This window comes from Zootoca vivipara, chromosome 6 (genome assembly GCF_963506605.1).
Source record: "Zootoca vivipara chromosome 6, rZooViv1.1, whole genome shotgun sequence".
Lineage (NCBI taxonomy): Eukaryota > Metazoa > Chordata > Lepidosauria > Squamata > Lacertidae > Zootoca > Zootoca vivipara.
In genome coordinates, this window is record NC_083281.1 from 41,931,886 (window position 1) to 41,947,883 (window position 15,998).

Below are 15,998 nucleotides of genomic sequence, written 5' to 3' on the forward strand. Positions count from 1 at the left end.
ACACACCACCACAACAATGGGAACAGGAACATTAAGAATACTATCTCACATTTAAGACCAAGACTCCCTGGGTTGTGAGTGAGCTTTTAAGTTACTCAGAATCTTTTATCAGACAGTATGCTAAAAAAAGTTACGGTTAAGTTCAAAAACAAATGGTTGCCTTATGATTCCTATTCTTATTCTGCATACCATGGTATTAAATAATGGTTGAGTATTTCTCCATTATCCTAGTGCAGCCCAGTTATATGCTTGTAAGGCACAGGAAGGAGCAGCGCTGTCAACAAGGTAGAGAGGGGCAACTACCTGGGGGTAGGGCCAGGACCTGATTGGCAGGCAACTGACCAATCAGACTGGAACAGCCTGGAGCCCCCAGAAGCAGTCAGACCAATGGAATTGCTACATCAGGAACCTTAGGAGAAGCTCCACTCTTTGCCTCACCTGCTCAGGAAGTCTAATTTCCCCTGGCAGTATCTGAACCAGTGCTCCTGGGAGTATGTCTGCATCCTTGTTTTAGTGTATCCACAACTTAACTGACTATCCCCTTTTCAATTAATGATGCCTTGTGGGAAAGAAAGAAATAAAGAATTGATTGGCAGCCTCCTGTATATATTTATGTGGCTGTTTTGCAAACTGCGTATGGTATCACATGAACCAGTAACTTCCCCACGGTGTTGATGGCTGCTTTAACAGACAACACTATAGGGCTCCTTTGGCTGTGCTGGTGGTTGCTGCGTAGTTCTGTGTTTTTTGTCTGTTGTAGGTGTGGTGACTTGACGGACATGGCCACAGGGTGGCCTCTGTTGGTGGGTTGCCTCCCTCCAACCATTTGTGGCATAAGCGACACAGTCCCTAATTGGTGGGCATGTATGCTATCTTTACACAACTTGTGTACTTTCTGGTGGTGTTGTTTTTCCTGATCTGCCTGGGCTGAACATGCATTGGATTTGGAAGCCATCCTGGTGGTTTAGTGGTATAGCTTTGGTCATAGAGTAATATGAATAATAGAGCTTAATTTCTGTCCTAGGACATGTAAATAACAGTACCACTGAGTATGTGCAGAGAGTCTTGCTTCCTGGTTATGCCTAAACTGCTCACGATAGGAACGTGGGAAGCTGTATTTTACTGGTCCATCTTGTTCAGCATCGTCCACACCAGGCATCCCCAAACTTGGGCCCTCCAGATGTTTTGGACTACAATTCCCATCTTCCCCGACCACTCGTCCTGTTAGCTAGGGATCATGGGAGTTGTAGGCCAAAACATCTGGAGGGCTGCAGTTTGGGGATGCCTGGTCCACACTGACTGGTAGCAGCTCTGCAGAATTTCAGGAAGGGAATTTCTCCCAGCCCTGCCTGGAGATGTTAGGGATTGAACCAGGGACCTTTTGCATGTAAAGAAGATGCTGTACTACTGAGCTACTGCTTTCCCCCAAGAAGGGGACATACTTTGCAAATACTTTGTTGAGCTATTGCAAAAGGGCCATTAGGCTAGCAACAGGTTTGTTTTTGCCTAACGGCTTTTGTCTAGAAAGGGTAAATATGGATTAAACGGGCTGGTATTTTGATGCCAGGTATGTGTATAGGCGTTGCACTTTTCTTCTTCTTTTTTGTCTGTATGCAGAGCGCCGATCTCACGATAAACACCTGTCTAGAAGCCTTGGCGATGTGCCCAAACAGCAGCAGCTCTCCACCTCCAGCTGGGCTCGCCCGCTCCCTTCGCAGCAAGGTGGGCCAACTCGAGCAGCTCCCGCGGGGAGAGCCGCTGTCTGCCCCCGCCCCCTTGTGCAAATCTAGCGCTCCTAATTGGTTCGGCTTGTGGCGCGGGCGGGGCTCGAGGCGTCAGACGCGATATAAGGGAGCGAGCGAACAATGCGCCTCGATCCCGACTGGGTCGCTTTGTGGGGGGGCGGGGAAGCGGGAAAAGCCGCGATTTCGGGAGCTGAGCGGGCGAGCAAGCACGGAAAGGCTAAGCTACCAAGCCAGGCGGCGGTGGCGGCACCGCCCTCTTAGTTGAAAGAGCCCGGCGGGTCTGCCGCTTGCACTTTTCCAGGCGGAGGAGCGCGCCCGCCCGCGCGCTACGCTCAGGTGAGCGTCCATCGCAGGTGGGAAGCGGGCAAGCCATGGAGCTCGACCCGCCTCAGCTGCCTCAGGCGCCGCCGGCGCCGCCCTACTTCTACGACCACTACGAGTCGCCCGGCGACGACTTCCACCGCTCGAGTGCGCCCAGCGAGGACATCTGGAAGAAGTTCGAGCTGCTGCCCAGTCCGCCGGCCTCGCCGCTGGCGCCGGGCCCCGCCGAGGATGCGGCCGCCGACTACCTGCTGGAGCCCGGCCGGCTGCTGGGCAACCTGAGCGCCTTCGTCCTCCGCGACTGCATGTGGAGCGGCTTCTCGGCCCGCGAGCGCCTGGAGAAAGCCATGGGCGAGAAGCTGACCGCCAAGCCGCCAGCACAGGGCCCGCCAGCCGCCGCCGCCCCTATCGCCGCCCAAGCGCCGCACGACGCAGCGCTGGGCGGGCAGTGCGTGGCCCCCGGCGCCGTCTTCACCTGGCCCGCCGACTGCAAGCTCCCGGCCTCCTCCGGCTCCGAGAGCCAAAGCGAATCGGGTAAGGCTGCCTCCGGGCCGGGGGGTCGCACGGCTCCCCCCAGGGGCACCCAGTCCTCCAGCTCTGGCTGGACGCCGAAAGTTTCTCTCCCGGGACAAAAGGCTCCGCTCGCTCTTAATTTCCCGTGGCGCCCCTTGGACTGCGCCCCCTGTCTTCCCAGTTCTCCGTGCAGAATTCTGCAGAACCCTTGGAGGGATCTTTTATTGCAAAATATTCCGAGCTCTTGCATTTACTCTGCCCCCCTCCCGCCCCACTTCTTCACCAGAGGTTCTACTTTCAGGGGGAAGTGTGCATTGTCGTCCTGGCCCAGCTTCCCAAGGCTGCTGCTGGGACTTGCATAACGTGCTGAGCCCAACCCATCTGTCTTGCTTCCTCCTCCAACCTCTCCCAATTTAGCACCCTTCAGCACAGCGGAGGAGGGAGGGGGTGTGCCTGGGGCAGGACCTAAAAGAGAAGAAAAGGCACCACTTGCACAACTCCTTCCACCACTCCAGGAGGTTGGGGGGGGGGACCCAAGATACAGAGCATTTCTTTGAGCAGTTTCAGCAGGATGGGTTTCTCCAGAGTTTCCTGGTTCAGGTTGTAAGCACTGTCAACAAACCTGTGTCTGAAGCTTGAAAAGGTTTGGCTTGGTTGGTGTTGCAGGTTTCTTAGGCTTGTGGAGTCTGGAGGGTTGCCACAATGGACCTGTGATGGACAAAGGCTCTGGAAGGATTTGACCTGGGAAATACATGAATTGTGTTGCATACCCCCCCCTTCCCCCAATATGTTGAATGCAACCTCAGGTCAGGTTCTGTAGCCAAGGGGAACCAGCCATATTATGCATGATACAAAGGTTTTGTGGCATAAGTGCCCACATCTATGCTTGTGTTGTAATAAGTGCATCAGTTGACATGTAGTCATTACTTTGCTGAGTGTGCTACCCTAGATCAGTCCAAAACAGCATCTCCACTGGCTGGTGCTGGTGGGAGTTGTAGTCCAAAACATTTGGGGGCCGTAGGTTGGGGGAGCAAAGTCATTTCCATTTGATTATTGGCACAAGAGTTGCTGTTCAGCTATCCTCTGATAGAGGCATGCAGGGGCAGTGTGTGTGTGTGAATGGGATCACAGATCATAAAGACCCACCTTTCTGTCTTTGAAGTGCTCTAGGATGTAGGAACATTAGGACACAGAATGATAGAGTTGGGAGGGATCCAAAGAGTCATCTAGACCAGGCATCCCCAAACTGCGGCCCTCCAGATGTTTTGGCCTACAATTCCCATGATCCCTAACTAACAGGACCAGTGGTTGGGGAAGATGGGAATTGTAGTCCAAAACATCTGGAGGGCCGCAGTTTGGGGATGCCTGATCTAGACCCAACCCCTTGCAATGCAGGAATAAACACCAATGGGGAAGAACCGTAGTTCTGAGATACCTTTGTATGGCGAAGGTTCAAAATTCAACCTCTGGCATCTCCAAGTAGAACTGAGAATCATCCTTTCAAATCCTAGTAAGCTGTTACTAGTCATTATAGAATTCTAGACAATGCTGACTTGGTACAGTATTAGATAGCTTCCTATGCAGGCTTGAACTATTCACACCTAGAAGCCTGCCTCTGTCTTTTTAAGTCTCTTTAAGGAAGGAAATTTCACAACCTCTTCCTTCTCCCCCAGCCCCATTTGTTTGGTTAATCTGATTTCAATGCTTTTAAATCTTATGTTTTTAAAATGCTTGCACATCTAGTCCTCATTTGTAGGCAAACCACAGAATAATACCAGGGGTTTCTGTACACACCAACATCTTTAGGGGGCAATCTTCTTTGTGAGCCTCTAGCAACCTTTGCCAACCTGGTCCCCCCTCCCCCCCCCCGGCAAACTCTCATCTGTTTCAGGTTGCTTGGACTGCAACTCCCAACAGCCTCAACTAGAACACCACGTGAATATTGTGTTCAGGGTTAACATTGCTATAAATAAACTTGTGGCATGTGTTATCCCTTGAAAAACTGACATAGCCTTGAAATGGGCACACTTTCTAATACTCTGGCCTTCTTGTTAATCCTTGTAGGGCTGAGTCACTGGGTAAGCAGTGACTGCTTATATGACTCACTACAGAGCTTGAATAGGGCTTGGGTTGAGAAACAAATTGGGTATAAGATTTAATTACATTAGGAGAAGCAGGTCTTAATCTCAATTAGCAGAAGGGGCGGGGAATGTTATTGATTTATTTAATTGTGCTTGCCCTTGCTGACCTGGACTTTTCACCCCCATCAGCATCTAGGCTCCTCCTTCAAATGCTGTTTTTTCCCCAGCCAGTCACATGATTCCTGGGACAAAAAGCAACAGATGCAAGTGTTTGTGTGTGTGCACTCTCAATAGTTCACTATGCCACTGAGAGCACTGCTATTGGCTGATTGCCAGGATGCTTGGAGAAGGTTGTTCTAACTGAGTCACACCTTTTTTATTAATGGGAAAGTGCTGATTGTTTGCCCAATGCAAGTTTTAGAAGGAGAGCACTTAAAAATGCAAAGCAAGTGGGGGGAAGGCAAAGTGGGGGCATAGCTGGCCTGTGTTCTTTATTTATAAATCCATGGAGGCAGAAACAAGGCTTAAACAATGCAATTGGGGGCACCAGATAGTGTGCACTGTGGATGAGAACTTCTGTGGAGGGTTGGGAGGGTGTGGAGCACGAGCCCTACTGAAACTGAGCCTGCTGCAGGGGACCTTTCCCTGCCCATAGAATTCAGCAGATAGAGCAGGCTGGAGTGCCCACTGTATGCTCTGCTGCTACCATTGTCTGGCTGTGATTCTCCATTTGCCATGGACTTTAATGCCTTGGAACCTCTGGCACAGAGATGGGGTAGAATAACACTGCTGACTTCCGCTATGCCATTCTTCCCCAACCTGGTGCTCTCCAGGTCTTTTGGACTACAACTCCCATCAGTGCAGGTATGCCAACTCTAGGGGGCTGAGGTGTCTTTGGCCCCATCATTTGTTGGAAGGGGACCAGTTGCACATCTCAGCTTCAGTGGCCGGCTTCTGCAGATGACAATGTTGCATGTATGACATCACACAAGCACAATGTGCATCTGCACACCCTCAATCTCAGGGGGGGTGCAACTTGGTGCTTCTGCATCAGTGCTGGCCATCATGAGCTGACTTGATAGAAGCAGTGAATTCCTCCCACCCATGTATCTGAAGAGTATTAATTTTTTTGCACCATTCCCCATTTGTGACATGAGGTGCATATGATGGTGCTTAAGCTTTTGAAAAAGGAGGACAAGAGTATCTTGCACTCTCGTGGAGGCCTCATGATAGCGAGCTGTCACAGAACCTTGTAAGAGTGGTTCTTAGACATGCACCCCACAGAAAACTGTCTATGTGCCTTGTTTCCTGAGAGCAAGCAAGAGGACCCTTAGTAGGCGGCATGTGAAATGCTGGAGACATGCTTTGAATGACTCCAACTCTTAAGTAGGCACAACGCCACCTTCTGTGTAAATTGAAATCATTTTCATTGTGTATTTCTGTGAAAAAGGTGCCTCCTGTAGTTTTCTCCACAAGGGCCCTTGGTCAGTTTCTAGGAAACATTGTCTATGTGCAACCTGCCACAGGCTGTCTTAGGCATACAAGTCCCATTGTCCTCAGCAGAACTTAATTCCAGCCAACACAGATAGTAAACCAGTAAACCAGATGGCTGATTTCTTGCTCATGCAGACTAGCGGGACTTCGCTTTGTGAGTTCAGAACCGATCTCTTTGTTTTCTACTGTGATAACCTTTCCCCTTAAACTTCTTTCTTTTAAAAAACTTTGACCACTTTGTCTGAAGGCTGTATAACTTGCATCTTTTGAAAGTCACTCAAGCCTTCTGTGCAAAGGCCTTTAAAGGACCTTCTCTTCCCACCCCCTACCTGTATACTGGATGGGGAGGTGCTGAGATCCTTTCTGTGCATCTCTGGCTAAGTGGGGAGGGCTGCCCACTGTGTGTGTTGGGGAGGCTGTTTGTGCAGGGGAATGGAACCCTTTGAACAGGATTTACTACTTCTGAAAAGTAGCAAATCCCTCCTGAAGTGTGAAGCTGTAGGGGCAAAGGCCATCTCTCCCCATTCCCTGCTTCATTTACAATTCCAATAGGCAATGAAAGAGCCTTGGGGGTGGAGGGTGGGGGAGAGATAGAGCTTTAGCAGTAAACTTTGTTCCAGGCCAATGGTGACTATTGCCCCCAGTCTTTTTAATTGGGGATGGGGAGCATAGGAATGCCTTGATGATAGCCTGGGGTTTTGTCCCTTACAATAGCCTTTGGGAAAGCCTCCCCTCCCCTCCGGAGACACAAAGACAAAAAACCTCCATTCTACTGCAATTGTTAACAGACCCTTGGGGACAGAAATGTTCATCCCTCCCCAGAATGAAGCTCCTAATACCACAGGATTCTTGCAGGAATTACATTTGCTCAGGACTTTGCAATAGCACCAAGTCAGGCTGCTTGAGAGAAAGTAGATCAGACCACTCATCCTTTCAGTAAATGCTAAAGGTTAAGAATCTAGTCTTTGCCCTCAAAATAAAGCAGCTTACAGGGTGAGATTTGTTTCTGGAACCATGCCTACCTTGCTGGAACCATGCCTACCTTTCCTACTTCAGCCTCTGCTGTATGTGGTAGCTTCAGGAACCAAAAGAGATGAAGAGGAAGCTCGCCCACCTGTCCCCAGTTGGCCTCAGTGCTCAATAGTAAGAAATCAGTAGGTGGGCTCTTTGCTGATTCTGCAGAAACAGATTTCATAGCATCGCTGGAGCCAGGGGTTAAAAGAAAGCCATGCCCTTTTGTTTTCAGTCCCCACCCCCCACCCCTGCCCACAACATTTGGTGCAGGTCCCCACCTCTTCTTCATCATTCTCCACTGATATTTGAGCAACCTTTGTCACCACCCTGTGTGTGTGTGCATTTGGGATTCAGGAAGGAGGAAAGTAGAGAGGCTTCAGTAGAACTCTTAAGGAAGCCTTTAATAGCTCAGGTCTGGGAAAGTGATGACTTGCCCCAAATGTGCTGTTCCTCCTGTCATGCAGCTGATGTTGGTTACTGCTTCCCAAATTCTTATTTGAAATGGAGCTGCATGGTTTTATGCTCCTGAACATCCCCTCCCTCAAAATGCTTGAACCACCACCTTGTTACATCTTGCAATGGCATAAAAAGGTTGGTTCCTTCTTTAGATGCCTCATGCAGCTCTGTTTAGAATAAGGAACAGGGAATCGGTCCCAGACCCTTTGAGAAATCCAGTTCCACTTGATGTACAGAGCTGGCTTTGAAGCAAAGCAGATTGAGTCTAGTCAGTGAGGCTGCCTTGTAACCTCAGTACAGCTTGAATGTATGTATGTTGCCTTGGTTTTTGTGGTGGTAAAAAGGTGGGGTGTAAAACCAATAAATGAGCAAATCTTTTCCAAGGGCATCTGAAACCAGACCTCTCTCCCATGACCTCTCTCCAGGTGTTGGGCTATACTTCCCATCATCCCTGTCCATTGGCCAAAGTGGCTGAGGCTGATGGGAGCTGTGGTACAAAACATCTGGGGGGGGCACCTGGTTAGATGCATGAAACCCACCCTGGTGTGCTAACTTGTGTGTTACTACCTGAAACAGCCTGTGGTGTTTGCCAAGGTTTAATGGGTTGTTCCCTCTTGTTTGTACACAGAAGGGGAAGAAATTGACGTGGTGACGGTTGAGAAGAGGCAGTCGCTGGGTGTGAGGAAGCCGGTCACCATCACTGTGCGGGCTGACCCCTTGGACCCTTGCATGAAACGTTTCCATATATCCATCCACCAGCAGCAGCACAATTATGCAGCCCGCTCACCACCCGAGGCTTGCTCCTGCACGGCTGCCTTGGAGAAAAGCAGTCAAGAGGAGGAGGAGGATGAGGAGGATGAGGAGGATGGTGCACAGTCCCTGAGGCAAATGGCAGAGCCTTCCTCTCTTGAACCTTGCCTCCTGAAATCTGGGAGCGCTCCCAGTTCGGACAGTGAAGATGTGACCAAGCGGAAAAACCACAACTACTTGGAGCGCAAGCGGCGCAACGACCTCCGCTCGCGTTTCCTGGCGCTGAGGGACCAGGTCCCTGGTCTCGCCACCTGCCCCAAAACCCCTAAAGTGGTGGTGTTGAGCAAAGCTTCAGAGTATCTGCAGTCACTACTCAAAGCAGAGCAGCAGATGGTTGCTGAGAAGAAGCTGCTAAAATTGCATCAGCTTCAGCTGTTGAAACGGATTTCATACCTCAAGAGTGCGCATTAGCTGCCAGGAACTCCAAACTGCTTGCCAGTCTGATCTCTGCACTTTTTTTTGGGGGGGGGGGACCAAACAAAAACAAATTGGTTTGTTGACTTGCAGATCCCAGAATGCAATGCAGCTGGTGCACACAAATGGGGGCTTGCATTCCATACACTATTTTCCACCCTGGTCTTCTCTCTTAGCCACTTATGGGTGCTGGAGAATCTCCTAAGTTGTGCAGGAGTGATGGTGATCAGGGCAGTGGAGTTGAGCGGGGGGGGGGGGGTAGCTACTCAGACTTCAGCTTCTACAGCAAAATGCTGACTTCTGCACAGGCTGAATGAGCCTCCATTCCGGTTGGGATCACCAGAAGCCTGAGTGCTTCTCTGGAAAAGCATCTTGTGGAATACTTCACAATACTTTCTGACAGAGGGGCCTGAGTCAACATTTCTAAAGCTGGGGCAAAGATGGACCCTGCAGTTGTCTCTCCCGAGAGGCTTCTTCTGTTTCCCCCAGTCAAAGTTGGATTGTAAACACTGGCTATGGATAGTTCTACATACCCTCTTTTCTCCCCAGGCTCTGCTTCTTGCCACTGGCATTTAAGAAGACAGATATCTTGTGCAATTTGTTTTGTTTTTTTTACAATGGTCCTACGCAATAGACTTTTCTCCACCCCCAAGCACACTCCCCCGCCCTATTTTCCGATGTTGTTTAGGATTGACAGCTCTCTTCCCTTCTTGGAATTTATTATGGGAATTTTTAAATGTCGCCGCCACTTATGTCCTGGCTAGGGCTTATGGGAGTTGTAGTCCAAAACATTTGGAGGGTACCAGGTGGAGAATGTCACATTATATTATTTCACAGCTGACACTTGAAGACAGCTTAAATCTGGCTTTTCTTGAGATCTACAGCTAGACAACCCCTCAGGCTGAGATCAGTGCCTTTCACACTTGCGGTGGAAAAAAATGTTGGGCAGATCTACACCATACACTTAAAGCAGATGACTTCCCTCACCCAATCCCCAAAGAATCCTGGCATCTGTAGTTTCTCACAGAGCCGGAATTCCCAGCACCTTCAACAAACTAAATTTCCAAGGTTCTTTGGTTGAAAACACGTGCTTTAAAATGTATGGTGTGATTCTGCCCTTAATGACATCAGCAAAAAAGACCCCAAAGTGGATTGATTTCAATGGGATTAATTCAGGTGAACTTCTAATCAGTTGTGTCCAGTGATGAGACCTGACTGCTGTCTTCCTGTGTCAACCTTGAATCTGCCACTCAGGTAATTCCTCTATCTGAGATGGAGGGATGCAGAACCTTCTCTCGAACTGTTAGAGGCTTGATGTGTGCATTTAAGACATTCTCTCCCCCCCCAACTGCTCCTTCACTGGAAATGCACTGAGATCACCTTGGATTTCATTTACCTCATACTTATTTTTCCACTTGGGCAATGCAGCTGCTTATCTTTGGTTTTGTATATCCTGGAATCCATTGTTGTGACTGCCTGATTCTTTATACTGGGTGGCTTTTTTTTAAAAGATATACTATTTTTATACTTTTTTTAGAAATTATTTTGTAAAATACTTGTTCTCTTTTTCCTCCCAGCTTTTCAAAGATAAAACAGTGGGTAGAGGGCTCTCAGTACTGCTTTTGTAGATGAGATTGTTCAAACTGAGATTCAGCAGAAAAAAGTACTTCTGTTTTGACTAGAAAACGATTTCCTAAGTCAGGGGTCTGGTCCCAAGTTTCAAGCACCAATAATGAGACTATTAGACATCTTAAGGGTGTTTTGGTAGAGTGGGTGGGTAAGGGAGTCCCTAGATGGGAACCTAGTAATTTCAACTGCCCCCTATAGAGAAGTTTTCTAATGAAGGTGTCCTGCTGATTCTTAAGACTAAGAGAAGCCTTTCCCCCTCCACCTTCCCTTTCTCTGGAAATAAAAGGGCTGCATGAATATATTTTGGGGAAAATGTGCAGTGTGGTGTTAATTGATGTTTACTCACAGCTAGGTTCCACCCATGCATAAAGAGAAAGCAATGATAATGTGGTGATGGCGTTTTTTGCTCTGGTTTTGCCAGGTCCTTAACAGCTTTTGTTGAGCTGGCTGGGGCTACCCCTCTCTCCCTCCTTCCCTTTTATGCAGATCCCTCCCACCCATCCTCCTTTGTCTCTTGGGTAGGGAGAGGCCAGAGCTGGAGGTGATGGATGACCCTTTATCTTGGCTTGCACACAGTTTGGTGGGCGCAGGCTGGTCTCCCACAATGCATTGGGGGCTCCTTCAGGCGTTCCTTGACTGGCCCGCTAGAGCCTCAACTGCTGGGTGGTCAGACTTAGCACTTTCTTTGTTACCTCGCACTTCTTAAATAAACGGAATCTCAAAAAAGACAGGCTGAGTCTGTTTTTCCCCCCTCCCTTTTTGAGCCAAGGAATACCCGGTAGATGAGACCCTTATCTGCAAAGATACATCAGTCTTAGTGTTTGTAATTTAGTTGAATGCATGTTTGTTTAGTTATGTAGAGGAAGGGAACAAGAGAAAGTTTGGACAATATCCTGGAAAAAGAGAACCAGGGGAGCATAGTTCTGGCATGTGTTCCAAAGGAAGAGCATGGGAAACGGAGTAGTAGAAGAGCTGTCACAGCCCGCAGCTGAATCAACCCATCCACATGCAGCTAATAAAAGTGTGTGTAGGCAGGAATTCTTGATGTGTGGTGATTCTTTTATGTTTATATAGGACCTGGGGGGATTTTACAGTATTCTATAAGCTTATGATGATCTTGGGATAAGAAAAAGACATTAATGAAAGACAGTATTTCAGCAGCAGTAGTAGAAAATTAAAAAAGCTCTGTATTTGAGGTGAATAACTGTATTTGCACATCATCTTTCCTCTGCTAGGAGATGGACCAGGCCCTCTCTGAAGCACTAAGCCCACCTTCTCACCTGACTGAAATTCCTGCCCCTGCTTTCATTCCCTTCTTATTGACTGCACATTTCTATGTTCACCAGTGTAGCTGAAAGATCTTCTTTTTTTGTAGGAATTAATGCACCCTAAATCTTTTGGCCTCCTTAGAGTTGGATCCAGTTCTCTGCAGCAAGCATTCCTTTCTGTGTCTGCCTGCTACTGGGAGCCATCAAAAGTGGAGGCAAGATATCCGTAGAGCCCCTCAGGAATCCTGGCAAAACAGACTTCCTGCCTCGGTAGCAGGTTGGGCTAGATGAACTTTGGGGTGCTTTCAGCTCTGATTCTGTCAGAGCCATCCTGGTTCTGCTTAGCTCAACTACCTCTAATAAAGAAAAACCCATCACTATCAGAGGCAGGCTCTTTCACGGAGAATCAGTTTGCACCATTAGGAAGTTCATCCTTGTGTCTAGTCTATACAGCATTTCTCTACCAGTTCAGGTCCTATCCTTGGAACCAACAGATGGTGACAATTTGTTTCTATATGACAGCCACCTTAACAGTTTTGAAAGGCTCTCCTGTCACATCTTTTCTTCAGACTTCACCTACCCACTTCCTTCAACATTTCCTCACAGGACTGTCTCCAGGCCTCTCACCATCTTTGTTGATATTCTCTGGACACATTTCACTTTGCTGATATCCTCAAACCATTGTGTCCAGACAGAAAGCAGAAAAGAGTGCTAGCCAGGTGACCCGGAATCATAGCAGTCTTTAAATAGCTGTTCTTGCATAGAAAATATGGTAAGATAAGAGGACTTTTACTTGAGGGGGTGCTTTTAAACAAGGCAAATGGGCCTAAGAACATTTGGGTTTTACTCATATCTCATCACAATGCATTAAAAAGCAAGTTTTCTTACCCTCATTCTGAGAAGTTTTAGAACAAGCTGAACGGGTTGCACTTCTAGGAACAGCAGCGATATCAGTGTGTTGTACTAAAGGAAAATCCTCTCCACGTATGTAATTTGAGAATGGACCTGTCTAGGATTGAGCATTCCAATCTGAGGTGCCAGGATGAAAGCCTCTTTGGGCTGTAACCCACTAAGTCCTCTGTAGAGTAGATTATTATTATTATTTTATTATTATTTATACCCTGCCCATCTGGCTGGGTTCCCCCAGCCACTCTGGGTGACTTCCAACAAAATATTAAAATACAAAAATCCATGCCTGGCTCATTAAGCCACACCCCTGCCCTCTCCTGGCATTTGGCCCTCAATCCTGAGGGAAGGTGGCCCTTGGCATAAAAACATTGCCTACCCTTGGCAGTAGACGATGACTAAGCACTTTAGGAAAATCAAAGCATGAATCCTACACAAGCAGATGGGAAAAGGTTTCTCTTTTATCGGGATTAAGGAGAGGTTGGGGCATGTCTGAGTCCTATTGCAAAACCAGGTATGTAGGTCAGGTGCCTCAGGACTTCAGTAGCTCTGTGGCGTCTAAAAATAGGCACTGCTGATGAAATAGAAATAAGTGCTTTACAATTCTGTTTGCTCAGTGTGAGGTAGATTACCGATATTCCCATTTTACAGATGGGGTATTGGGTAGGAGGTTGTGATTTACCTGAGCCTCCCAGTGGCAGAGCTAGAATTTGGGTCAAGGTCCAAAACAAAATGAAATAGTCTTATTAATGAAGACTGACAATTCATTTTTCAATGGCACAATAAATGTTCATGCTAGTGACTGCTAACTATAAATTATCTCAATAGCATGAATTGCACCTTGGGACCTATGAAGTACAAAGATGCCTTGCACCTTGTTGGCTCTGGTTAGCAGCAGCTCATAAACTGAACATGCTGGGAACTGAACCTGAGACCTGCATGTAAACCACATGTATCACTGAGCAAAAGAACCTTAAACATCCAGCTCTTTTGTCATTCCATGGGCTTGTGTGGGTTTTCAGCTTGGGCAAATCATACTCTATAGGAAGAAGAGAGCAACAGGATTCTCATGAAATGAAGTGGAGCTTTATTTGCAGGGTTTCTTCCTGCCTTTACATGCCAAAGTGGAGCACTTAAGGCTGTCAAATGTGATGAAATAAAACCACACCTCTACTCGTAACCAAAAACAGCATCATAATTCCAAAGGGAGGAAACTATAGGTGTGTGGCCCTGCCAGGATCCTACCTAGCAGTCTTCACATGACAGCAGAACAGCATCCAGGGTGGTAGTGTTGGATGTTGGAAGAAAGAAGACACCTCTTTGTGGCAGGGAGGAAGAAAATGGCTTTACATTGATCAGCCATTGGTAGGTGATCTAGCCAGGTGGTGGTCCTTCTGACTGGCAGCAGCTTCCTAAACTCTGGGGAAGAGGCAGGCTGGTGTTAAAAGTGTCAGACATGGTTAGACACCCACCATTGTCATGACCCCCCTTTGCCATTGTAACCAGCTTTTTTACCTGCCTCTTGCTCTAACCCAGAAGGGATGCGCAAGCAAATGGGAGTGATGGTGAGGAAGAGGAGCTGCCAATACTTGCTTGCTCATTGATTCTGGCAAGACAGCAAGCAGATTAAAAGCATGTATGCGGCAAATGCCACAATGGCGAGGGGTGGTGGAAGGATCCTTCCCAAGGGCCTCCCCAAACCTGGAGCCACCACTGGACACTGAAAGCTCGCTTATACCAAGCTGTGCCATTGAATTCAGTGTTGTCTACACAGTGGCCAGCCAGATGTTCCAATGATGTTGGGGATGGTTGATAAAGTCTGGAAGGCTCCAGCCTTCCTACCCTTGGTCAACACTGACTAGTAGCAATCTCCAGGGTTTCAGAAGGGACATTCTCAGCCCTACCTGGAGATGTTGGGTACTGAAACTGGGATCTTCTGCATGCAAAACAGGTAGCCTACCACTGATATATAGTAATTTTTTTCAGTCCAGGTACCTGCCTTCCTAAAGTTTAACTGGACACACCAGTGAGGATTGAACCTGGGAACTTTTGTGTGCCAAACCTATGCTCTACAAGGTAGTCTTTGAACCTTTTTTGTTTTGACTTCAAAGTGTAACCGGACCAGAAGCCCATTTTTAAAAAAATCTAGCACAGATCTTCCTTATAATACTATCCCAAACATACTGCATGTGTAGGCATATACACATAAACAAAGAAAGCCTGGTTCAGAGTCTTCCTCTATAACATCTTGAATGATTTTTCAGAAAGCATTGTTACTTATTTTCAGACAGCAGTGTTATTTATTTATTTTGGACACATGGGTGAGTAAAACTTCATGCATTTTTCATATCGCCTTGGATAAAGGGTGACGGGGAGGTGGGTTCGTGTCTGGGTTAGTAAATTATTGTGTCAGTTTGGCTGAGGCTGCTCTAATCCCATCTCTGCCAATGAGCTCTCCTGCTTCTGAAAAGGGATCCCTGCTCTCCCTCTGTTGCCATGGCAAGAGATGTGTGTTGCTAGGAGAAGAGCAGTCGCCTCCTCCTCTGTTGTCATGGCAGAAAATCACAGAACCCCTTCTGTTACCCTGACGATAGCCTCCATCACCCTGGCAACTGTCTCCCTATCCTTTTTTTCCTTCCTGACTCTGTTGCTACAGTAACAATTCCTTTCTCCCTGTCTTTGGTCACAAGTTCATCTCTTTATGCTTCTGCAGAGCTGCTGCTTCCCACCCAGTTACCAGTGTTAGATCCCCTACCTTCCAATATGGTTGCTATGGTAATATTCCCTCCCTCAACCTTCATTTTCATCACCTTGCATGTGGCTATAATCCCCATCAGCCCTCATCATAGACAGATGTGATTAAAAAGAACCTTTTGGGTTTAATGCAGGGATGGGAAGCCTTTTTTTCTTTTCTTTTTTAATCAATTTATTTGATTTACTGATATCTCACCTTTCCTTCAAGGAACTCAATGCATGATTTCTCCCATCCTCCATTTTATCCTCACAACAAACCTGTGAGGTAGGTTAGGCTGAAAGTGAGCGACTGTTCCAATATCATGCAACAAGCTTCATGGCTGAGTGGGGATCCAAACTCTGGCCCCCCAGATCACAGTCCAAGACTCTTAACGATTATCAAGGTTTCCCAAACTTTAGTCTCTAGCTCAGGCACCCCCAAACTGTGGCCCTCCAGATGTTTTGGCCTACAACTCCCATGATCCTTAGCTAACAGGACCAGTGGTCAGGGATGATGGGAATTGTAGTCCGAAACATCTGGAGGGCCGAAGTTTGGGGGTGTTTGCTCTAGCTCTTTGGACTACAATTCCTATCATCCATGCTAGCTAGGGATG

At 47.6% G+C, this 15,998-nt stretch overlaps 1 protein-coding gene across 1 annotated transcript; it reads left to right on the forward strand.

Annotated features, from left to right (window-relative positions):
* Positions 1 to 1,895: 1,895 nt before the first annotated feature.
* MYCL (MYCL proto-oncogene, bHLH transcription factor) lies at positions 1,896 to 15,884 on the forward strand. The gene is made up of 2 exons (XM_035120351.2): positions 1,896 to 2,600; positions 8,253 to 15,884. Exons 1-2 carry the CDS (start codon positions 2,117 to 2,119, stop codon positions 8,843 to 8,845), a joined length of 1,077 nt encoding a protein of 358 aa, XP_034976242.2. The 5' UTR covers positions 1,896 to 2,116; the 3' UTR covers positions 8,846 to 15,884.
* The last annotated feature ends 114 nt before the right edge of the window (positions 15,885 to 15,998 follow it).

What these genes read in the sequence shown, in the direction of transcription:
- MYCL (XM_035120351.2), top strand. Translation starts at nt 2,117, where the DNA reads ATGGAGCTCGACCCGCCTCAGCTGCCTCAGGCGCCGCCGGCGCCGCCC. An exon ending in CGAGAGCCAAAGCGAATCGG is followed by an intron (nt 2,601 to 8,252) that starts GTAAGGCTGCCT and finishes GTTTGTACACAG; the next exon opens with AAGGGGAAGAAATTGACGTG.